Genomic DNA, 25,290 nt, shown 5'->3' on the forward strand with positions numbered 1-25,290 from the left:
GTGCCTTTGTATCCAAATAAGTCGAACACTTGAGTAAATGTGTTTATTCTCCACCACTGTTTATTGTTATTAATTTCAAAAGACTACACTGGACAGCAAGAGGAGAGAGTGTGTCTGTGCCTCTAACAGCGTGTGGAGAGAGAAAGAGGCAGCTTTTATCTGGTCTGAAAAGGACAGGGGGAGAGGAGGAGGAGGAACGGGGGGGGGGGAGGAGGAGTGGGAGGAACTTGTAGAGTTGCCTCTAGATTTCATTGAGAACTCGGAGAGCACCAGGTTAACATCTATGAAGTGATTCCTGCGCTTTTCCGTCTCTCTCCTCCTCCTCTCTGTGTCGGATTTAACTTTTTCTCATACAGAGGACTATTTTTTCTTCACCTCAAGCCCACATCTGGAGTGTACCAAACTGGTGGATCTATGAGAGCCCTACGCGGGATTCAGCGACATTTGTGAAGTTGAAGAGGAGGAATGTATCGTTTCTTTGTGAAACTGACATTTCTGATTCCGGCGATCGTCTTCTCACAAGGTAAACTGAGACTCTCAGACACACACACACACACACACACAGATTTACACACTCATACACACAGGAGGCTGCGCGCAACGGCCGATTCTCAGGAAGGAAGCTCCACCACATCAAATCTTTCCTCTGAGAAGTTGGTGCAATCCTGTAAACTTGATCTAAGAGCCATGTTATTGCGAGCAGAAGATTAGGGCACCAATGAATCCCCTTCACTCCATCTTTTATTTTAGTAGACTCGTGTTTAATTGGCACACAACAAGTGCAGGAGCCAAAAGCTGCGGTGCGCTTTGGCTGCGCACTTCAAAGTTAACTGTTTAGTAAGGTCTGCACAGGTAATCAACTTTATAGGCCTACTTTTAATGCACAAATGAATTCTAAACGTGTTATCATGTGGACTTAAACCTATACTGCCTCTAATTGGCTGTTTTCTTTATTCTAACCACACACTTTCATTATATTTAACTGGAAAATAGTGAGTTTTAAGTTGTAAAGGGAATTCCCTCTCTTTTTACATTGCTCCGAGAAACCGGTTTTAAATAGCATGGGAGATAATGGAAGTCCGTGCGTGTGTTGGGGGGACGCTGGGGAGGGGTGCACCTTTTGTCTGCAAGTGTGGGAGAGTGTGGTGGTGGTGGGGGGAGGAGGAGGTGCTGTTATTCCCGTCTGCCGGTGGTAAACAATGCCCGAGGAGAGTGTTTTATGGCTCGTGCTGGACTCTGGTTTCTTTTGTTCCGCATCTTGAGCCCCGCAGCTGCTGCTGCTGCTGCGCGTTCACCCCCACGCAAGCCACGCACCACGCGTCCGCTCCGGACTCACCGCTGTCCACTGTAAACCCCCCCTAGCCACCCAATATTCCCCACGGGCGACTGTGTAACAAATCAATTAAAAGATCAACCAGGACTTGCAGGCGTGTGCGAGTGTGCATTAAATATTACATTCCTGTGAATAAAGTTGTCTCAAAAAAATCTCACTGGTGAATAATTTAAATTGGAATGCTTAATCCATCTTAATCCCAAACAGATTGTTTGACAATGCACTAATAATATGTGTAATTTCCCATGCACTATAAATAAATGTCTGTTATATGACTTCATGTTGGATCAAGGATGAGTTTTAATATTTTTCCTGCATTCAACAGGTCTAAAATGCTCCATATCCACTGAATCATGCCTGAATGGAGGAAGGTGTGAAGCCACCTTAAATGGAAATGGAGAATGCAAGTAAGTAACAAGCAAAACTAAAAAGCAGCAACATGCAATGACCCAGATGTTGCAGTTTAGACCACAACTACATTAACATTTCATGCTATCTTGCCGCTTTGTAGCATAGCTCATTGAGGTGTTGTGGAACTTTTAGAAGTGCAGTGTAGTGTAATTTTGCAACTTGAAAGGATTTTTTCTTAGTTGCAAAGAAAAGGGGGCCACATATTCCCCCTCTCCATTCCAGCCTTTGAGCGGGCCCTGTGCCCAGCAACCAGAGGAGGCCCTTGAGTTTCCTCTGGCCCGGTGTGGTGCTCCTGTACCCCTCCAGGAGTCACATTGCTCTGTGAGGCTGCACACATTCCCCGGAAGAAGAAAAGAGTTTAAGAAGTGAAGAAGTGAAAAGAGAGTGCAATTCCAAAGTGCTGGAGAGGTGAGAGAGGGAAGGCTGCAGACAAAAAAAGCCCACCCCCCACCCCTCCATCAGTAGGCTTGTTAATGAATGCAAGACCCCTTCGCCGGCAAAGTGAGAGGACGCGTCCAGTCTTAAATCTTGTTTTTCTGCTCTTTCACGGGCGACAGCTGGGGCTCGCCCGCCGCCCGTCGCCCATTGTCCTGCAGTCAGAATAATGCTGTGTGACTAATCTGAGTGGGGCTTCCCATCATGCCACAGCCGCCCCACAACACACACACACATCGAACCACTGCCACAACCCCCACTAACCTTAAAACTCCCCCTTCTGCTATCTGAATGGATGCACCCCCTCCTCCGTCTCCGTCCCCCCCCCACCTCACCGGCTTGTGATCTCCATTAGAAAGCCAGATGGCCGAGAAATGTAATTGGATTGGATGTCGAGAGAGTGAGATTAATTGGAATAAAGTGCAGAAATTTGAAGGCAAACAAGTGGGAACAGACAGAGAGGCAGATTGTGGGACGTTTCTTTTGGCTGGGTTGTCACTAGTTTGAGATACTTAATATGCTGACATATTCCCATTAGCTGCTACATGTAAGTCTGTGAGTTGCTAACTGGTTAAATCTTGGATATTTTGTGAAAGAGGAAAAATATCTGGGATTTCCACCTGTGTTATATTGTCTGTATCTGTGAAAAAGCTCAGGGGTGGCCTGATTTACCCTCGGGGCATGTGGTTATGGGGGGTGGCAATTCACCGGTCTGCTGGGAAAAGGGGGGACTATTTAAGAGCCCATGCTACTAGTCCAGGGCCACAAACTCACAATATCTAATCTGCACACTCCGCACACACACGCACACACGTGTGCACATTGAAAGTCTCCCTCCACCCTCCTCCTCCACAAAGCTGTTATTGTGGTCCCCATCTCTGCTCGGGCCCAATTAAAAAAAAGGGACAGGATAAGAGCATCACTTCATCCAGCCTCACTCTCTCTTCCTCCTCGCTTTCCCTCTCATTAATCATTCATCCCTGCCAAACCGAGCAGCCAGCAGTCACAGGGTGCACGGGGGAAATTTAGCGTCACTACTCCCTGGGTCAGAGTGTAGCGTCCCTATACTGGGGTGAGGGGGGCTGATGTTGTGCCACATTAACTGCCAAATTTCCCTCTGAATGTGTGTTGGTGACGTGTGGAAAGTCCTCCTGGGGAAACTTATCACTGACACACAGTTTGATGAGAAGAAGAGGCTGGCACCGTGACAGCCGAGTCAAAGCGATGCTCCAGATTCAGACTGATATGAGCCGCGTGAGGTTAAGATGTTTATTCCAGTTACACAATGTTCAATGGGAGGTCAAAGGTCGCAATGCAAAACATGCTTTAAACCCAGATATGCAGCTCCTGGAGTTAGCTGTGAGTCATGTTGTGCGTTGTGTTTTTTTGCTGCATGTGTTTAAGCATTTGGCGACACAGATTTGAGTGGTAAGATTTTAGGCTTAAATCCCCTTTTAGCACAGTTCCCACGAGTGTGAGAACAGGGAGTAAAATCACATGTTGGCATAGAGAACAATGTTAGGCTTGGTTTAAACTGTGGTAATCACATGTCTAATGGAATGGTTTAGTGGGATTATGTTGGGACAAAACTGATATTCAATTGCCCTTTCCTGCAGAAAGGATGTTTTATGTCCTTCCTGGTGGTAAAAAAAAAAATCAACCCTTGTTAATTTGAGTCTCGTCAATCGGGATCATCCCTGAAATTGGATCTGGCTTATGTCTTGTTTATTTAACTGCTGTGTATCTCTCTCTCTTAGTTTTATTAGGCTCAGCTTTTGTTTCAACGCTCTCTTGTTAAATGTTGCTACCTACACCGGTAAAAGGGCAATAACAACAGAGGAGGTTGAGTAACATGTTCAGTCTGTCCAACACACTGCAGTAGTGTGTAATGTTTTCAATTTATATGTTTTAAAGCTGATTATTTCATCCGAATGAAAGTAATAACAGGCATAAACCCTAAATGAAACAAAGCCTCAGGGTATGTGAAGGAAAATCCAATTTTAACCAAACAAAACATTTCCATCCACTTTGTTAAAACAGTAAAATCTGCATAATAAGGTTATTTTCAAAATAATACATTTAAAGGTCATTTAAAAGTAACATAACCTCAACCTATCATAAATTCATGAGGTTTAAGATAATATTATCTAGCAATTATTGTTACTTTGCTAAACTAATTACCTTCAATACAAGTTATGGAGTTTTCATTCTCATCCAGTGAATTGTACTATTGTACTATTATGTCACTATAGCTACTTTTTTCTTTTGTCTTAAGCTAAATAACAAGTCATTTTGTTCATCATTTGTTTGAAGCTATACTTAGCTATACTCCTATGACGTAGTTTTCATGAGTTAAAACAAAAGTCAATGAGTCAGATTCCGGTTAGATGTTTTTGACAAAATACAGAATAAATGTACACGGGGTATTTTATACACTCAAAATGAACAAAGAGGAAACAACATATATTTGATCAATCAAACTTGCTTAAAATCATATTCGGTCAACCGATTAGTTCAAAACAGGAAAAGGTTTCAGTCTGTGGAAAACTTTGTCTAGACTCGAAAGTGTGCTTTAGTTTGTGGTGGTGAATCAACGTAATGGGGAAGCACTCGGTCATGATTCTAAGAGGTTATCTGAAGGTCTAGGGCTTCCTGTTTCCCATGGCGCTCCAGTCATTTTGTTGTATGTCGCTTAAAACATGTGAGGGCACAGCACCGCTTGAGTCAAATTTAGTTTCCACTTGTGAGACAGTAATGGGGGCATGGCGAGGTCGAAAGGTTGTTGGCCCTCAACCTTGCCTTTGCGTGGCTGGCTGACTGTCGATGCCGCTTTGCTGAAATAGACACTGTTCTGGTCTGAGGTGAGTGGTAATAATAAACCCAGAAAACATTGCAACTGTCTCGCTACATATCTCAAATACTGCAAGAAGGCAAACAGAAATAGACGCAAGATAGAAAATTGAGTGAAAGTCTGATGTGGTTGTTTTGATCCCATCTCTATGATCTCGCACGGAGCTTTGTGATGTTGCATGTTGATGATAAAAGGTCTCACCATTGAAGACAGTATGGAGCGAGAACAGTACCAGTAACAAGAAGATGTTCCACTCTCCCCCAAGGAATGCTGCTCGTCATTTGTCCTACTATAGGATTACCGGGCAGGTCTCTGTTAAAGCTTAGCTCCATGTGGGTTTAAGCGAATCAGGAGCATACAAGTGCATGGTTGGGTCAAGTGTGCCTGCTGGTGTTAGGCTTTTATTGGGGTTTAAGCCCCGCGGCTGCCACTCCCCAAGTTAGGCCCATTCCCAAGATGCCAGGGCCCCTGAGATACAGCTGTGAATAAGGTTGGGGGGGACACTAAGGAAAAAGGTTCGATCGTATTTAACCTAGAGAAATACAGAAACTCTATATTGCTTTTGACATTTGATCGAAAGAAGCTGAGCTTAACCTTAAGAAAATAATCAGTACATAGACTGACATTTAGTGTTGAGGTGGCCTCAGAAGAACACATAGAGACCGGGCAGTGATTGGGGATCCAGGGGTCTGGGGATCCTCAGAGTGGGACGATCAAAGCTGCGCTGTCAGAGCAGAGAGATAAGAGGCTATTCGGCTCTAGTGGGTGCTGGAAGTTCACATGCACCAGCACAAGCAGACACATGTAGCAACACAGACTGCTCTGGCAGGTCGGTCAGAGCAGGGGGCTAAATGGGTTAAATGTTTGTACACTTGCACGTTTCTTTATCTGCGTTTAAATGACGTGCCAGAGTGGAAAAGTTATCCGTTGGGACAGTTGGTTACCTCTCATTATCCTTAATGCTGTTGGTATTTCTACTAAGAGAACCAAGAAAGAGTGGGGATTAAGTCATAATGGTCCCAGTTCAGTTTCCAACCCCGGGCGTTGTGGCTGATTCATGGACTCCAGGCTATGAGGTACTTAGGCAGATGTGTTGTCACTGATAATGATCGTAAAGAAAAGTGGAGCGGCAGGCAGGTGCTTCTCCTTGTTGGACTGCAAGGTGGGACGTTGTGTTTTGAGAGTAATTGTATTGAATGTGCTGTCAGTAGGCGGAGGTGTATCACTCAGTCACACGCAGTGGACTGCACTGTGGAAAAGTTATGACCCTGGTGGTTGTTAGCTGGTGTTTTGAGCATGGAAGTGACTTCACAGTCATTAGTCACTGGGCGCTGTGTCCTTGTTGGTGTGACTGACCCTCATAAATCTTCCTACTGGGAAAGGAAATGGCTCAATCACTGTAAAATTATATCTTTTTGATGCGTGTTAATTATAGAGAATATTGATCTTTACTTTTGAATTTCTGGTTTTCCCATTTGGTGTTGACTCTGTCTTAGACAATAGTTTCAGAACCTTGTTTAAAAATCCAACTCTATACAGTACCAACTTAGATTTTTAATGTGTACTTCAAAAATTCACATTGGCTCGCCGATTATGTCACACTCAAAGGGGAATCATTTTACAGGAAAGCTTTTAAAAATAATCAAGTCACTTGACCAAATAATTCACTTATTCTATGTATAGTGCACATACTGTTTTCAGTGTTAAGCACCTACTGCAGTTTTAAAGTCACTGATCCTTGTGATGGGAGTTCAGAGCCTTCCAGGCACAGCACATTTTTCATTTCCTCGAGCCATGCTTTGCTGTTCTGTTCTCTGTCTTACCAACAGATGTGTACCCCGGGGGGTCAGACTTGGCTAATTATTAGACAAATCCAAGGGAACATTAGCTAACTAGCCAAAATGAATGAAAGAGAAAAGGACAGAGACAAATGGCTGCTCAAAGAGAAAAGAGGGGGTGGTGAGAGCGAACAGAGAAGAGGGTTATGTGTAATACTTTCATAAATAATATGAAATGAAGCGACAACCCCCCACAGTATAAAAGTGATACTCACACACAGACATGACTACTGTACACTGGCGACAGTCATTTACATAACATTTCCCTCAGCGGTGGCATTTCCACCACACACTGGGGCTGGTTTTGTGTCGGCAGGATAAAGTCACCCCCAGAGTGGCAGATGGCAGATCAGGCCCCGTGGGGAGAGAGGAGAGAGAAGGCAAAGAGGCCATCCCACAGTCACAAAAGTGTTTGGGGGGGGGTCAGAGGTCGAGGAAGCATCTGCTCTGGCCTGAGGGGACATTGCATCGCTGGGAGAGACCTGTTGCCGTGGTGTGTGTGCGGCGTTTTGCAGCATGTGTGGGGTGGATCTTTATCTCTGACGGGAGTGACTTCAGAACAAAGAGTATCTATTACAGTTAGTCACACACATACACACACACACACAGAACGGATTTTTATACCAAAACAGTGATCATTCAGTGTGTTTTTCTTGGTAACGTAAAGCAGGGAAACTTCAAAGCCTCCCCCAAAGCTTTTGCAATCTTCTGCCAATTGCAACTGTCTGGGATGTGTGTGTGGGGCACATGGGACTGTTAAAAACTCCCAGATTTGGTCTCACCTAACTAAGTCAACAAGGGGAGTTTTCAGCAGTCCCATGTGACAAAAGGGGAACGCTGTAAAAAGCAAACTGCTGGGAGCTGTAAAGAGTCCACGCAGGGGGAGAAACGAGAAAATAGAGCTGTACGAGAAAGCTGAGTGTGAGCCGAAGGGGAGAAAGAGTTGATGCTGGGAAGGCAAAAAAAGGGAAATTAAATGAGGAACAGGTAAGGAAGAGAGGAATCAAGAGTGAACTAGGTGGTTGTGAAGGTGCAGGGGGTCTTTTCAAGAGACAGAAGTTGCAACAGCTGACTTCGCATGGGTTCTTTATTTCCCCGGAGGAGAGGTTGGCTTGTCGGCACCCCCATCTGACAAGGGGACAGAGGGGAGGGAGGGATGGATAAGGGGAGAGAGGAGGAGAAAGGAGGAGGGGGGGAGGAGTCGTGTCCAACAGCTGCCTTCATTAACATGCGCACCTGCTCCCTGCGGAGATAGTGGGGAGGCCAACAGATGCCGTCCCTCGCACATAAACACTTCTCATATGCACAACCACACACTCTCACACAAGCCCCAATTCAAACATAAACACCTTTTTTGCTGACTTAAAAAGGATCCTGCACGTGACCAGAGGACTTTGCCGCTGTGTACAAGCTGCATATAAAGTAATGTCTGAGCAGTGTGCAGGTTGTAAAACACAATAAGGGAGATCCTCATGATTTGTCACGTTTTTATCATCTATTTTCACATTGCAAAAAAAACTATTCTGTCCTAGTCTTTGTCCAGCTTCTGTTTGTGAGTCTTCTCTAGTCATAAGCAGCCAGTATGAGCTATGTGACTGTAGCAGCTTCTATCCTGTCCTTGGTCTGCATGGGAGGGAAGCACCCAGGGGCTTAGGGCCTGAATTCATTGCTCCATATAGGACATCCAGAGGCCGGCACAGTCCCCTTGATCTCTACGATCATACAGGATGAGTGCGGACAGCGTGGGGCCGAAAGGTAGATGGGAACGGGCTGTTACGGCTAGACTATTTTGTGGCATCTGTTGTCCCAGCAGAGTGTGTTTTCAGGGTTTTGAGGGAGTCTAATCCAGAGAGACACACTAGAACAACATGCCATCCCTGTCCTGCAGCAGTGGGACATTGCTGGGCGGGAAATTTTCAGTCCCCCTCCTCGTCTACCCCCTCCTCTCATTCCTCTTTTGTTTAGATAATTGTTCCCATGATTAAAAAAAAAGATCCCACTTTTCTAACCACAACTGCTTCCCCTCTCTCTCTCTACTCTTCTCCCAGGTGTCCCAGTGACTACGTAGGCAGCCGGTGCCAGTACCCAAGCCCCTGCAGCCCTTCACCCTGCCGCAATGGTGGCGAATGCCGCCCAGTTTCCCATGACAACACATTTGATTTCCGCTGTGTGTGTCGCCTGGGTTTCACCGACCGGCTATGCCTGACCCCCAACAACCATGCCTGCATGAGCTCCCCTTGTCGCAACGGAGGGACATGTGATCTCATTTCCCTGACTGCCTACCGCTGCCGCTGCTCACCTGGGTGGTCAGGTATGCAGCAAAAACTTTATATGCTCAATGTGCATTTTTGCCTCATCTCTGCATGAACCATAATTATTAATAACATTCTTTTGCTGTGTTGTTTTCAAGGCAAAACATGCCAGCTTGCCAACCCGTGTGCTTCCAACCCGTGTGCAAACGGCGGCCATTGCTCAGCCTTCGATTCCACCTACATCTGCACCTGCCCGTCCACTTTCTACGGTCAAACCTGCAAACAAGATGTCAACGAGTGCGCTCTGAGTCCTTCCCCCTGTGTCAACGGTGGCGTGTGTGTGAACGAGGTGGGCTCGTACCACTGCCGATGTCCTCACGAGTACACCAGCAAACACTGCGAGACTCGCTACATGCCATGCAGCCCCTCACCATGCCACAATGCAGGCACCTGCGTCCAGAAGGGAGACACCACCTATGACTGTAGCTGCCTGCCAGGTATCTCACAGACATACTTCTACTCATAAGCATCCTCACAGCCAATCAGTGCAATCAATTAAAAAGCCGATAGCTGATGCATTTCCACCTCGTTTTCTCTCCACATGGACTGTTTTACCTGCAGACAATCAAAGCCTGCTCAATGGTGATTGGTCAAACCCCGTAATCTTCTCACTCACCTACTGATTCTGCAAATTCAAATGCAGAGTCTGTTTATAAAGATGAACACATAAGTCAGCAGAAAGAAATAGTGGTTATCTTGCCATATGGAGTTGGATCTGATTCGTCTAGCAACAAAAACACAAACATTTTTGTTTTTCTATTACATCAGTTGACCTATAAACCAGTCTGTTGTTGTCGTAAACTCTGATTGGGTGGAATGAGCACCCCCCCTCCGCTCTCTCTCTCCCTGCCAGCCTCCACCGACAGGATGCAGTCGTACAGACGTTTCCTTCAGATAATCCCCAACAGCCACACGTACAGATGAATGTATATACAAACACACACTGGCAATGAAGTCAAACACACACAAAAATACACAACAAAAACTTTCTTTTAAAGCTCAATAAAGTCAATCTATTTGGTATTTTCATTGTGTTGCAGTGTTGGGAAATCTTGTGTGGTTTTTATTACTGCTTTAGTGTCAGTGGAGCAGCTGAGGAGAAACTTTTTCCCTGTAAACCACATTGTACAAAGCACATTTCTATTGCTCTGAAAGACTCAATGCTTTTGCTGTTTTACTGTCTGATTGTGTGTGTATGACCAGCACAGAGCAGGCTGTTTAGATATGCAGATGAATAAGGGATGATGTGCTGTTGTGTGTTAAAGTTTAACCCACGCTGTGTGTCTCTCGTGGGTGTCCGTGCTGGAATGCGTTTAGATAGCGGAGCTGCACAGGCACCTGCAGAGCTGCGGTTTGATAGTTAATCAGACTTTCGTGGCCGTAAAACACCCACTTGGCTGTTTGATGTTTGAGGAGGTGACAAGCTGCGCTGTCATCTACAGGGCAATAAAACAATCTGCCACGAGGATAAAGAAGGATAAATGGACCTTATCTCTCACTTAAGTGCAGCGTGATATCGAGAGGAAGAGGGAATCTTGATTATTAACCATAAGCAAATGTTGCCAGATCTTTTTCTAAGACTCACCACAGCCTCCTCTTCCTCTCTGTTCAGGTTTCACAGGTCAGCACTGTGAAAATAACATCGACGACTGTCCAGGTCACACCTGCCAGAATAGTGGCATGTGTGTAGATGGTGTGAACACCTACAACTGCCAGTGTCCACCACATTACACAGGTGATTTTTTGTGTGACTTTTTTGAAGAATATCATTTTCTTTTGAAGTAAAAAATCAAAAATTTGCACATTCATAAACTTCCCCTTACACTGTGCTTATGCCCTCTTTTCTTTCTAAACCGTCAGGTCAGTACTGCACAGAAAACGTGGATGAGTGCGAGCTGATGCCCAACGCATGCCAGAACGGAGGCACGTGCCATGACACTCACGGCAGCTACCACTGCGTCTGTGTTAACGGGTGGACTGGCGACGACTGCAGTGAGAACATCGACGACTGCGCCAGCGCGGCTTGTTACCACGGCGCAACCTGCCACGACCGCGTTGCCTCCTTCTTCTGCGAGTGTCCTCATGGTCGCACAGGTACGACTCCTCCGGGCAGAGTATGCCCATCAGAGGTGGATCTGGGATTTTTCTAAATCAGGGGCCACAATTTACACAGAGGGGCCAATTATCTGTCCAATCAATTGTGCAATCAATGCACAATTCCTGATTCAGTAAAACGCACATTTAAGCCATTCTTTGTTTACCGTTAACTTTATAGCTTAGAGCAAAGCCACACATTGTCGAATATGTTTAGAAAATTCAAGCATATTGTGTACTTCAAAAGCAAAGAAAATTTTAATTCTTAACAAGGGACACTTCAGGGCAATCAGATTTCAGCTGGGGTCACTGCCCCCCCTGTTCCCACCCCTGGATCTGGCCCTGGTTTACAAAGATCCTGATCTCTTTTTATATAATGTTTAGTGATTAAACGTAATGAAACATTTTTGACAAAAATGTGTATTTTGTCCGGCTCACAGGTTTGTTGTGCCACCTTGATGACGCCTGCATCAGCAACCCGTGTCAAAAGGGCTCCAACTGTGACACCAACCCAGTCAATGGCAAGGCAATCTGCACCTGCCCCCCTGGTTACACTGGGTCCGCCTGCAACCTGGACATTGACGAGTGCTCTCTCGGTAAGTTACAGAGCCAGCTGCTTCCTTCCTCTTCTTTAGATTAGAAGTCCAATCCTTCATAGTTCTTGTACATAAATGACCTCATATGTGTGATATCTTGTTTTTTTATACGCTTCAGGTGCCAACCCCTGTGAACATGGTGGTCGCTGCCTCAACACCAAAGGCTCTTTCCAGTGTCGGTGTCTTCAAGGATATGAAGGTCCTCGTTGTGAGATGGACGTCAACGAATGCATGTCTAATCCCTGTCACAATGACGCCACCTGTCTGGACCAGATCGGAGGGTTCCACTGCATCTGCATGCCAGGTAGGAACATTTGTTTAAACAGATACAATAAAAATGTTTGAATCATTTTGGAGCATTATTCAATACTTGGACAATGATTTGGGTAAGAAAAGAAAAACATTTTCACTAATAACTGTATAACTTTCAGGATATGAGGGCGTGTTCTGTCACATGAACACAGACGAGTGTGCCAGCCAACCATGCCTCAACAATGGAAAGTGCGTTGACAAGATCAACTCCTTTCACTGCGAGTGCACCAGAGGTGAGAACATTATCAGGTCCGGAGATATGATAGCGTGGATGGAGTATTAGAAATAGGTTATTCAATCCTTCAGGTTTCTTTTATCCCCTGTTTAGGTCTGACAATAGGAGCAGGGAAGGGGCTATAAAAGAGTGGATCATTAACGTATCTGTCAATGAGTAGAGTGTGCATGGCTCTCAGATTGAATGTAAATGATTTACTATTTTCTAATCGTGTCAAACACACTTTTTTCGGGTGACCAGCGTGCAGCACATCAGATTGCAGACACATTAGCATATTTGGCGGGCATGAGAGTTTGTTTTGGAGCTTAGCGCCAAAATTGGGGGCAGGGATTGGTTTAGGCCTGGTAAGCTGGAGGCTATTATGTTGTGGTTTGAAAGAGAGATTTCCCTGCACAGTAAGAGTGATGGGGGGCTGGAAGGAGTGTTGAGGAATGGTTCGTTAGGACCTCCAGTGTCCTCCAGACATACTTCAGATGCAAATGAGTTTTTCTCTTCTTTGTTTATTATATTTTTTGCCCGATGGAAACGAGCTGATAAAAAAATGCACCTTTAAAGCATAATCTAAATATAACTTAAATTCTGTATTTTGTCCAATCCAATTGCAGGTTTTTCAGGTAACCTGTGTCAGGTGGACATTGATGAGTGTGCCAGCACACCCTGCAAAAATGGAGCTAAATGTACAGACGGTCCAAACAAGTACACCTGCGAATGTACTGAAGGTAAACCTGATTTTTTTTTTGCATATGTTTTACTTTAAATTTCACTTTGAGATGGATTACACCACTAGCTCAAGCACGTCACTAGTGGAAGTACTGACTGCCTTAATTTCTGTGCACTTCTGTAATTTTCTGTGTGACTGACTTAAATGAGCATTACCATTGTCCCTCTTGATACTCATTTTTCGTATTCTTCTCATCCAGGTTACACAGGGCAGCATTGTGAGATCGACATCAACGAGTGCTACTCTGACCCCTGCCACTACGGCACCTGTAAGGACGGCCTGGCCTCCTTCACTTGCTACTGCCACCCCGGCTACAATGGCCGCCTGTGCGAGACCAACATCAACGAGTGTCTGAGTCAGCCCTGCAAGAATGGAGGCACCTGCCAGGACAGGGAGAACACGTATAACTGTGCCTGCCCCAAAGGCACTGCAGGTGAGACTTTAAGACATCCACGTTTAACTGTGACAAATTCATAAGCTTAAATCTCTACATTCTCCTCAACTTTGCTCACTTCTGCTCCAATTCTATAGGTTTCAACTGCGAGGTGAACCTGGACGACTGTAAGAGCAAACCCTGTGACTATGGGCGATGCATCGACAAAATCAACGGCTACGAGTGTGCGTGCGAGCCGGGATACACAGGTGAGCGAGCACTGGGTGGAGTTTACAGGTTGCGGTGGGATTGTCCCCTGAGCTTTGGGAGGGGTAGGTAGGACAGATGGCTGGCGGGCCCACTGCTCCGGAACAATGGTGTCGGATTGCCTGTTCGGGATGTGTGTGGGTAATAGAGAGAGGAGCACAGTCCCCAACCAGCTACACATGCAAACACACACACAAAGCACTGACTTTGCCATCCGCTTGAAAGGGCTGTGATGTTTCAGCCTGTAAAGAGTCTGTAAGGTGATACTTTAAAAGGAAAATCGCTTGGCATTTAATCACATATCGGATGATTATCAACGAGAAATAGCACTGATAACTCACATTGAAGTGCTACTTTAAACTTGACTATCTGTAATAAACTAGAATATAAAACTTAAATTACAAAGTCTCATCCCAATCACAACCCTGGACCTCTCTTGTCCTCGTCCCTTTCATGGCCCAGCAGATCCGGTTCTGACCGGTAGCAGCTGTGTCATTATGCTAAAAGTGGGGCAGGGAGGAACAAGTGTGTGTGCAGGCTGCTGTGCATCCCTCCTCCTCTTTTCTCCCGTCCATCTTTTTGTGATGACGGGGTGAGTGTGGAGGGCACGGCGGGACTGAGACACAGAGGGACAGAGGACTATTGTAACTGAAGATCAGGCAGTTGGGCTCTCCCTCCCTGATTGATGAGGAACAGAGGAGGAGGGAGCCGGGTAGGGGATCAGAGGGGGGTTTAATTGTTACTCGGCCGTGTGTGAAATGGGTCTGGCCTTCTGTCCCTGTAAACAGCCCTGGGTGAGGTTACTTCTGTGGGGGGTGGTGTGGTGCATGTGTGAATAGGGTGAGTAGCTACAGCCCACCTCCCCCTCTCCCTGCAACACCACCCCCCTCTCCCATCCAGCTCCTTATGCCTATTCAACAGGGCCCCATTCAATCAATGAGGGAGAGGCAAAAGGGCCTCCAGGGGCCGCCAGGCTAGGCACACATTGGAGCTGCCACAGCTTCAGCCTGTTGAATGTTGAGGGAGTCTTTAGTGTTAGCTCTCTCTATTGTCCGAAAGCCACACAGTGCACCTCAGCTAGCAGCATATAAAGGCTCAAAGAATACCACAACAAAAAGTGAGGTGTCCAACAGCGCAGATATTTATCAGTTCACGTCTGTCTAAAGGAATATTTGCTGCACCTCCTAAAATCAAACGTTATTGTCTTTCAGGAGCAATGTGTAACATCAACATCGATGATTGTGCCATTAACCCCTGTCACAACGGGGGCACATGTGTGGACGGCATCAACAGCTACACCTGCCTGTGCCCAGAGGGCTACAATGACCCCACCTGCTTGTCTCAGGTGGACGAGTGTGGCAGCAACCCCTGCATCCACGGCAGATGTCAGGACCTCATCAATGGGTGAGCACAGATCAAAATTTTGAGATGAGTGAGCACCCAAATGTATTAGAGGGGAACTCATTATCTAGGTTTTAAGTTTGAAAGTCAGACAGACAAACAAAAACACAACATCCTACGTGGAGTTAATAAATGTAACTGACTTTCTCTTACATTTTTACTACAGCTACAAATGTACCTGCGACTCTGGATGGAGCGGGGCAAACTGTGACATCAACAATAACGAGTGCGAGTCCAACCCGTGCATGAACGGGGGAACTTGCAAGGACATGACCAGCGGATACCACTGCACATGCCGAGCCGGCTTCACTGGTCAGTTATAACCCCCTGCGACCCCTCATCACTACCTTACTTTTCCATTGCTCATGGACACTGAGTGCGTGTCTTTGTTGGCTGATATCTAACCCAAGTGTGATCTCTAATCCCACCACTGTAGGACCTAACTGCCAAACTAACATCAACGAGTGTGCCTCCAACCCCTGCCTAAACCAGGGCACCTGCATCGATGATGTGGCTGGATACAAGTGCAACTGTTTGCTGCCCTACACTGGTATGACACATAGCTGCTTTTAAACTCAAAAGATCAGACTATTACCTGGATCGTTACTTAAGTTAAGACTCAGTTTGCTATCCTATCCCTGTCCTATCATACCCTGTACCATCCCGTCCCACCTTGTCCTGTCCTACCCTATCTTCTGTTGTTTTAGAAAACATCAACCAGCGGCCACTATTAGGGATGGTCTGTTTTTGGCACCTCTGTGTGGAAAGATCTGCTTGTCTGCTTTGCAGGGATAACAGAGTTTGTGTGTGTTTTGGAATAACATACCACAGTGGCTAATATAAGCTGGAGTAGTGGAGCCGGCTCCAAGCCCTATTCCCACTTCCGTCCTGTTCTGTTTCCTGTCTGTGATCACACAATAGCAGGAAACAGGAAGAACAGGAAGGGCCTTCCTGTTTAGCAAAGTCGTCATGGAAATGGATAAGGAAGTGGGATTTAGAAACGAAATCTTTAACATGGATTTAGAAACAACCTTTTTGCAGTTTCGTATTTGTTGGTGAAGTCGTAAAGCAGGAGCACTGTTCTCTATGTAACCAGTGCAACACACATACTGATGTTGTCCTTTGTCCACATCCAGGTGAGAACTGTGAGATCCTGCTGGCCCCCTGCAGCCCCAGACCCTGTAAAAACGGTGGGGTATGTAAGGAGGCGGACGACTACCAGAGCTTCTCCTGCATTTGCCCTGAAGGATGGCAAGGTATACATCCACTCATTTCTGTTCATCATCTGTTACACGTCCTGCCAGTTAGTTTATCCATCCACTGGACATGGCTAATCTTTTTTCTTAAACTATCTTTTTTCTTTATCTCAAGGTCAAACATGTGAGGTTGATATCAACGAATGTGTAAAGAGCCCATGCCGCAATGGTGCAATTTGCCATAACACGATGGGTGGCTACCAGTGCAAGTGCCAGCCAGGCTATTCTGGCCAGAAGTGTGAGACAGACATTGACGACTGCAAACCAAGTATGGAACAGATTCACACCTTTGCAACTTCCCATATTGTCTGCAGCTTCAAACCAGCAAACAGCAATCTTACATCCTCCTTTTCTGTGTTTCAGATCCCTGCAGTAACGGTGGTCTGTGCCACGATGGCATCAACACTTTCACATGTACCTGTCTGCCCGGGTTCCGTGGCGGCAGATGTGAGAAGGACATAAACGAGTGCGAGAGCAACCCCTGCAGAAATGGAGCCAACTGCACGGATTGTGTCAACAGCTACACCTGCACCTGTCCGCCCGGCTTCAGTGGCATCAACTGTGAGATCAACACCAACGACTGCACTGACAGGTACTAAAAAATATTATCTGTACTCATTCAACTGTCAAGCTTGGCTGAATTATCAACATCCAGTGAGCAAAGTAATATGTTAACATTTTTATTTCCTTGTGTTCTTGCAGCTCTTGCTTCAATGGTGGCTCATGCATGGATGGAATCAATGCATTCACCTGCCTGTGTCTCCCTGGATTCACCGGCAGCTACTGCCAGTACGATATCAACGAGTGTGACTCCAAACCGTGCCTCAATGGAGGAACTTGTCTTGACAGTTATGGGACGTACAAGTGCACCTGCCCCCATGGCTACACAGGAGTCAACTGTCAGGTAAGGAAAAGTCTTATTTTGTCTGAGTAACTGTGACCGGCTTTGTGTCTGCTTCACACGTTGCCTCCATTTATACAGGTCATTAAATATTTTCTCTTTTTGTTTCTGTGTTAGAATCTTGTGCGCTGGTGTGACTCTTCCCCGTGTAAAAATGGAGGTTCGTGCTGGCAGCAGGGAGCCTCTTACACCTGCCAGTGCCAGACTGGATGGACGGGCATCTACTGTGACATCCCTAGCGTGTCCTGCGAGGTAGCAGCCAAACAGCAAGGTACGATAGCCCGCCAAAACTCAATTGCTATCACATGATATAACCAACTTTCCTCTCTTGAACCTGTGAGTCCTGAGAGTGATTTTGTACATTCTGTAACTTCCTCCTTGTGGATTTCAGGTGTAGAGGTGGGTCACCTTTGCAGAAACTCCGGCCAGTGTTTGGATGCTGGAAACACACATTACTGCCGCTGCCAGGCCGGCTACACCGGGAGTTACTGCCAGGAGCAAGTAGACGAATGTTCACCCAATCCTTGCCAGAACGGAGCCACATGCACTGATTATCTGGGAGGCTACAGTTGTGAGGTAGGGATAATAAGTTTAATAAAAGCTCATTAAATCTATCTTTTAGAACCCTAACAAAGTAAACCAAAATGTTTCTCAAAACTTTCCTAGTTGCTTTTGAATAAAATGTGAAAATTTAAAATATTATTTAAGTGACTGATTTACCTATAATGATTAATCTATATTTTTTTCTCTGTCAGTGTCTCCCTGGCTACCATGGTGTAAACTGCTCCAAAGAGATCAATGAATGTCAGTCTCAGCCCTGCCAGAATGGAGGCACCTGCATCGACCTCATCAACACTTACAAATGCTCCTGTCCCAGAGGAACACAAGGTAAACTGAACACCTACATATAACATCACATGCACACATACAGAGGGTAGAGATTTCCCCTCACCCACTGTTTCCTTCTCCCATAGGCGTCCACTGTGAGATTAATTTGGATGACTGCAACCCCTCCACTGACCCACTGACCAACGAGCCCAAGTGCTTCAACAATGGCAAGTGTGTGGACCGCATTGGAGGCTACCAGTGCGTGTGCCCGGCGGGTTACGTGGGCGAGCGCTGTGAAGGCGACGTGAACGAGTGTCTGTCAGACCCCTGTGACCCCAGGGGGTCGTACAACTGCATTCAGCTCACCAACAGCTACCGCTGCGAATGCCGTACTGGATATACAGGTACCGATGTGAACCTAATAGCCCGTAACATGAATGCAACATGCCTGTCTGCATTGTCTAAATGTACACGAGTGTGTTTAACCGTTTAACCTCTGTTCTCCAGGTCAGCGTTGTGATAAAGTGTTCGACGGCTGCAAAGGAAGACCCTGCAGAAATGGAGGGACATGTGCTGTTGCCAGTAACACACCTCATGGTTTCATCTGCAAATGTCCACCTGTGAGTGCAGCTATGAGATTTACTGAGACCATCATATCCTACAAAATACTTTTTTAACCTCAAGTATAGTACAATATCATAACCTCCTTGCATTTCTGTCTCTTTAGGGCTTCACTGGCTCTTCTTGTGAGTATGATTCTCGCTCCTGTGGGAGTCTGAACTGCAGGAACGGAGGTACGTGTGTGTCAGGCCACCTAGTCCCACGCTGCTTGTGTCCACCATCCTTCACTGGCCCGGAGTGCCAGACCCCCACCGACAGCCTCTGCATCTCCAACCCCTGCTACAACGGCGGAACGTGCCAGATCACCTCAGAAGCCCCGTTCTTTCAGTGCAGCTGCCCCAGCAACTTCAACGGCCTGCTGTGCCACATCCTGGATTATTCCTTCATCGGAGGTTTCGGTCGGGACATCACCCCACCTCCGGAAGTGGAGGTGAGCTGCGAGATTCCTCAGTGTGACGAGTGGGCAGGCAACCACATCTGCGATTCCCTCTGCAACAACCATGCTTGTGGTTGGGATGGAGGAGACTGCTCGCTGAATTTCGATGACCCGTGGCAAAACTGCTCGGCTGCGCTGCAGTGCTGGCGATACTTCAACGACGGGAAGTGTGATGGTCAGTGCAACAGCCCTGGCTGCCTTTATGATGGCTTTGACTGCCAAGGACAGGAAGGCCAATGCAAGTAAGTATGGAAAACAGATGAAAATATATGTATTGGTGATTTGCCATAGATTTGGGCGTTTGCAAACATTTCAGTATACTTAACTGGTCTTTTTCTGTTTTTCAGCCCACTGTATGACCAGTACTGTAAAGACCACTATGCTGACGGTCACTGTGACCAGGGCTGCAACAACGCAGAATGTGAATGGGACGGTCTGGACTGTGCTAACAACATGCCAGAGAAGCTGGCTGACGGACACTTGGTTCTGGTGGTTCACATTTCACCAGAACAACTTAAGAATCGCTCCTCGACCTTCCTCCGAGAGCTCAGCAGCGTCCTCCACACCAACGTGGTGTTCCGTCGCGATGCCAAAGGGGAACCCATGATCTTCCCTTACTATGGCAACGAACAGGACCTGGTTAAACATAACGTGCTGAAGCGCTCTGCAGACGGCTGGCCCGAGTGGGCTTCAGTGCCCGCCAACGTTTTGGGTCAGGTGAAGGAGCGCGTGTCCGCCGTGGTCAGCCCACGGAAACGCAGAGAGTTGGATCCTTTGCAAGTCAAAGGGTGCGTACCACAAAAACTGAGTGATAAAATGATTTTTATTGCCATTACAGAAAAATCTTATGAATGTTAACATATTATTTTTATTTCTGCTTGTAGGTCTGTGGTGTACCTGGAGATCGACAACCGCCAGTGTTACCAGCAGTCTTCAGAATGTTTCCAGAGCGCCACAGATGTAGCTGCGTTCCTCGGAGCTCTGGCCTCCAGCGGGAATCTCAATGTTCCCTATATTGAAGCTGTCACAAGTATGTTTCTTACAGTCAATATGTAAGGTTAAAAGTGGTCACAAAATTGAAACCTAAAGTAACCCTCTGTGACTTTGACCATCTCTTCAGGTGTGAGACCAACTCCACCTTCTTCCGAGCTCTACCCCATGTACGTGGTCTTCCTGGGCTTGGCTGCTCTGGGTTTCATCTGCTTGGGTGTTCTGGTGTCTCGTAAGCGGCGGCGAGAGCACGGCCAGCTCTGGTTTCCAGAGGGATTCAAAGTGTCAGAACCCAGCAAAAAGAAACGCAGAGAGCCACTGGGAGAGGATTCTGTTGGACTGAAGTAAGTAGACTTTGAAAAGTGGAATTTAAATTCTACCTGTAACTGTGTTTTCTTGGCTTTTACTGGCAGCAGCAAACGGTATCATGTGCTGTTTGTATTTAATGTCATGTATGTGGTCTAATCTGCCTCTTTTCAACAGGCCTATGAAAAACCCAGACATCAATCTCATGGATGACAATCAAAATGAATGGGGTGATGAGGATCCAGAATGCAGGCGCTTCAGGGTAAGATTAGCGAATTTCCTCATCTTACAAAATTCTCCAATCACAACCATTTTCATGTGTGCCGCCTACCGATGCTGATGTTTTGATGATTGGTTTGTCTTTCAGTTTGAGGAGCAGGCGATGTTGGATTTGAGCGACCGTACTGACCACAGGAAATGGACGCAGCAGCACCTGGATGCTGCTGACCTACGTATTCCATCCATCGCCCCTACGCCTCCTCAGGGAGAGATAGAGAACGACTGCATGGATGTGAATGTTAGAGGACCAGGTGCGTACATTTACATTACTGGATGTCAGACTTTCTCAATCAATAAAACTATTATCTCCTGTAAATTATGAAAAATTATTGGGAGCTCATTATATTCCCCGACCTTCCTCCTTCAGATGGCTTCACTCCCCTGATGATCGCCTCCTGCAGCGGTGGAGGACTGGAGACTGGAAACATCGAAGAGGAAGAAGACCCCTCGGCAGAAATCATCACTGACTTTATTTACCAGGGAGCCAACCTCCACAACCAGACCGACCGCACGGGGGAGACCGCCCTCCACCTGGCTGCTCGGTATGCCCGCTCTGATGCCGCCAAACGCCTCCTGGAGTCCAGCGCCGACGCCAACGTTCAAGACAACATGGGCCGCACTCCACTTCACGCCGCTGTGGCTGCAGATGCACAAGGAGTGTTCCAGGTAACCTCATCTCTCCAGGTTTTGATTTGAGTTTGTCCTGCAGCTTGAAAGCACTGAACTAAACAAATCTTTATTCATGCAGATTTTGATCCGAAACCGTGCCACCGATCTCGATGCCCGAATGCATGACGGAACAACGCCACTGATTCTTTCTGCCCGTTTGGCGGTGGAGGGCATGGTGGAAGAACTTATCAACTGCCACGCCGATGCCAATGCCACAGACGACTCAGGTAGATAACGTTTTATCACCATCAAGATTCACAGGATCCACAGTCCTTCAGGATCCTTCAGTGTGCTCAGGTGTTGTGTGATACTAACTCTCTTTGTTTCCTCTCTCTCTGCAGGTAAATCTGCTCTTCACTGGGCCGCGGCTGTAAACAATGTCGAGGCAGCTTTGGTGCTGCTGAAAAATGGTGCCAACAAAGACATGCAAGACAACAAGGTATGTGAAATGACATGTAATTACTCCCTTACATGCACAGTAGTATATCTTGTGTATTGCCTGTTTTTGACCTGTCTCTGTTTGTTTGTCTTTTAGGAGGAGACACCGCTCTTCCTCGCAGCCCGTGAAGGCAGCTTCGAGACCGCCAAGGTCCTTCTGGAGCACTTTGCCAACCGTGAGATCACCGACCATCTGGACCAGCTGCCCAGAGACATCGCCCAGGAGCGCATGCACCACGACATCGTCCGCCTCCTGGACGAGTACAATGTGGTGAGGAGTCCTGGGCTTCACAACGGCCACATGAGCACCTCCAGCCTCTCTCCGCCTCTCTGCTCACCCAATGACTACCTTAGCAACCTGAAGCCCAACCTCTCTGCTAAGAAGGTTCGCAAAATTAGCTCCGGGGGAAAAGGAGGGAAGGACGGGGGCAAAGATAATAGGATGAAAAAGAAGAAGTCTCTAGATGGGAAGAATAATTTACTGGACACGTCAGCTGTCCTCTCGCCGGTTGATTCCCTTGAGTCTCCACATGGCTACCTATCTGATGTGGCCTCTCCTCCCATGACGTCACCCTTCCAGCAGTCCCCCCCTATGTCTCTAAATCACCTACAAGGCAATGGAGACTCTCATATGGGCCAGATGAGTATGGGTAAGGATATGGTCTGTATGTCTTTTGACCTAAACCCACCGCGTCTCTCTCACCTGCCTGTGTCCAGCCCCAATAGTCAGGGCACGGCTTCCATAGGCAGAGGAGGCCAGTGTGACTGGGTCTCCAGGATGCACCCTGGTATAGGCCAGCAGGGAGGCTTCACGCAAGCAGCGCCCTTATCCCACAACATGCTGGGTCCCCTGCATGGCGTCAGCACCGCCACTCTGTCTCAGATCATGGGCTACCAGAATCTGCAGACCAGCCACCTCAGTTCATCCGCGCACATGATGCAGCAGGCACACTCGCGGCAGCTCCAGCACCAGAACTCCAACTCCACCACAGCCGGCCAGTCCCTCAACCAGACCTTCCCCAGCATTGAGCTGACCAGCTCCGACATGCAGCAAAGCAACGTCTCGGGCCGCTCCATGCAGATCCACACTGTGATGCCGCAGGAGACGCAGATCCTCGGCACCCAGTTTCTCACCCCTCCCTCCCAGCACAGCTACTCTGGCCCCATGGACAACACACCTAACCACCAGCTACAGGTCCCTGACCACCCGTTTCTCACTCCCTCCCCCGGCTCCCCTGACCAGTGGTCCAGCTCGTCCCCACATTCCAACATGTCCGATTGGTCAGAGGGCATCTGCAGCCCGCCCACGAGTATCCACTCACAGATGAATCTGATCCCAGACCAGTTTAAGTAGAGACTTGTTGAATTGACTCTTAAGTTCAGAGAGAAATATATAAAAACAAAGACAGAGAGTGACAAACCTATCCAAGACTGAAGACGCTCCTTTTTCACTATCAGTTTTTATACTAACGATAAGAACCGTTTTAGTAATTTTGTATTTATTTATGTGCTTTTTTCGACCTGAAATTTAAAGAAGATGCTTTTATATTTATGCTTTTTAATTTCTTTTTTTGTTATCTATGGGAAGATTAGAAACAAAGGAGTGTATATCAGAAATAAATGACTCCTAGATGTGTACACTGGCTATTTATTTGTCTCTTGTGTTGCTATATTCACTGGATTTTATTTTAATCTTGTGTTGCATTGGTCTTCAAAAATGTTATGTTTTGGGATTTGCATTGCATTAAGTTTGTACAGATTTTTTTTTTTTCAATTTTTATAGATTATTTTAAAATTTCAGTATTAATTAATTATATTTTAACCTCTTTTGTCTTTTTAAGTGACACAGGTTTTTGTTACTGAACTACATTTATAAGTCTTATCACTGAGTTAGATGATGATCAAATATATATAAGAGTCACCTCTCATGTTACTTATTACACTGTCCACTCATGTTAAGAGAGCGAGAGAGATTCGTAGGAGATTTGGGACCTGAAAGCACAGAACAAACTTCTCTTATCAGATGAGAGATGCTTTTCAACACAAGTGGAAAACGCATCTGAATCAACCTGAGCCTGCTTTTTTTTGGAATAAAGGTCTGGGCTGGTGCTGAGTATTTGAATTGTGATCATTTATGATGGAAGGACTGTTTATCTTTATGTCATGTTGCCTCTCAAATCAATGGTTGTGGTTACCATGTTTAACCTGTCAAGTGTTAAATTTGCAGACCTGCTGTAGGAAGTTGAAATGTTACATTTGCCACAGTTTCAAATAGTGCCAGTGTGAGTTTGGTTTTTCCTCAGAAAAGCAATGTATTTGTGAGATTTCTTGTAAAAAACAGAAGATGTCTTCAAGGTGGAGAACGATGTTTGTGAAAGAACCGGGGACCTTTGTGTGTCTGATGGCATCGCCTGCACTTCGTGAAGGAGTGTTGTCTAAAGTGTCAAAATGTCATGTTTTATAAACTAATCCAGAGATAAAGATGTTTTTAAAGAGAAGATGTAATTCAAAGATAATGTTCATGCAAAGTTGTAGTTTGCAAAGTATTTCCTGATTCAAAATGTTTTGTAAAAATTGTCTTGATTCAATAAAAGCTACTGTCAAGTTTCAAATTTCTTATTTTCTGAACATCATTTATTTTTTCTGAAATATTCTATGGTTGACAAGTAAAGTCAATTTATTTGTTGTTCCCCAGATTAAATGCAACAGCCATCACAGAGGAATGAAAAGAAACTGTATCCCATCACAACAGGAGGTGGTGGATGTCGCCCTCTAGTGGTGGTACACTGGTAGTACCATAGTGAAACTGGTGAAAATGAGACTGCTGTTGCTGAACACTATAACTTAGACAAATCAATATTTGTATCATTGATAATAACTTTTCTAATTGATTGATCAGCATTACTCAAGTTGTGTAAGATTGCACTTTACTTGAGTACTTTAACCTTGAGCAGTACAACTTTTTCTCCTACAATTTTACCCTCTAGTTACTATACAGGATTATATTTTACATGCAAATTATATACATATAGATCGTACATATATCATCCTATAAAATGCAGTATGTTATAATATGTTATACATTTTATTGTTGTAAAAATGCTCTAATTTTAGATGTATCGATCATATCATTAAAATGCTACTATCTTGCTACTGCTCTCTTTCTTACAGAAGACCTATTTGACAGTATTTTTACAGTAGTAGATTTATATCCTCTACTACTTAGTTATGGATCTAAATCTACCTCCACAAAACAGTTTGACCACCACGAAAGCTGCTAGTAGTGCAGAATTTACCTGGAAATGTGAAGAAATCTTAAAAAAAAGGTAGAGGAGATATTTTATGACAATGGGATTTTACTAGTCAACAAAGTTGCATTGTGGGACA

The 25,290-nt window shown here is 45.9% G+C and overlaps 1 protein-coding gene across 1 annotated transcript; it reads left to right on the forward strand.

Moving 5' to 3' along the window:
• The first annotated feature begins 266 nt into the window (after positions 1-266).
• Positions 267-24,515, forward strand: notch1a (notch receptor 1a). The gene is made up of 34 exons (XM_035141319.2): positions 267-523; positions 1,659-1,740; positions 8,917-9,179; positions 9,279-9,617; positions 10,793-10,915; positions 11,041-11,274; positions 11,715-11,870; positions 11,989-12,174; positions 12,302-12,415; positions 13,023-13,136; positions 13,338-13,571; positions 13,670-13,780; positions 14,990-15,182; positions 15,346-15,491; positions 15,616-15,729; positions 16,316-16,435; positions 16,551-16,703; positions 16,799-17,027; positions 17,138-17,339; positions 17,454-17,607; positions 17,728-17,912; positions 18,092-18,224; positions 18,311-18,568; positions 18,672-18,784; positions 18,892-19,463; positions 19,569-20,009; positions 20,106-20,251; positions 20,342-20,555; positions 20,695-20,779; positions 20,885-21,047; positions 21,164-21,462; positions 21,545-21,692; positions 21,807-21,904; positions 22,001-24,515. Exons 1-34 carry the CDS (start codon positions 466-468, stop codon positions 23,255-23,257), a joined length of 7,437 nt encoding a protein of 2,478 aa, XP_034997210.1. The 5' UTR covers positions 267-465; the 3' UTR covers positions 23,258-24,515.
• Positions 24,516-25,290: the final 775 nt, after the last annotated feature.

Source organism: Hippoglossus stenolepis, chromosome 18 (genome assembly GCF_022539355.2).
Source record: "Hippoglossus stenolepis isolate QCI-W04-F060 chromosome 18, HSTE1.2, whole genome shotgun sequence".
In the NCBI taxonomy this organism is placed as follows: Eukaryota; Metazoa; Chordata; class Actinopteri; order Pleuronectiformes; family Pleuronectidae; genus Hippoglossus; species Hippoglossus stenolepis.

Excerpts from the sequence above, each read along its gene's own strand:
- notch1a (XM_035141319.2), top strand. The coding sequence starts at position 466 with ATGTATCGTTTCTTTGTGAAACTGACATTTCTGATTCCGGCGATCGTC. Across the intron at positions 9,180-9,278 it reads CTGCTCACCTGGGTGGTCAG|GCAAAACATGCCAGCTTGCC; the intron begins GTATGCAGCAAA and ends GTTGTTTTCAAG. Across the intron at positions 21,693-21,806 it reads CAATGCCACAGACGACTCAG|GTAAATCTGCTCTTCACTGG; the intron begins GTAGATAACGTT and ends CTCTCTCTGCAG.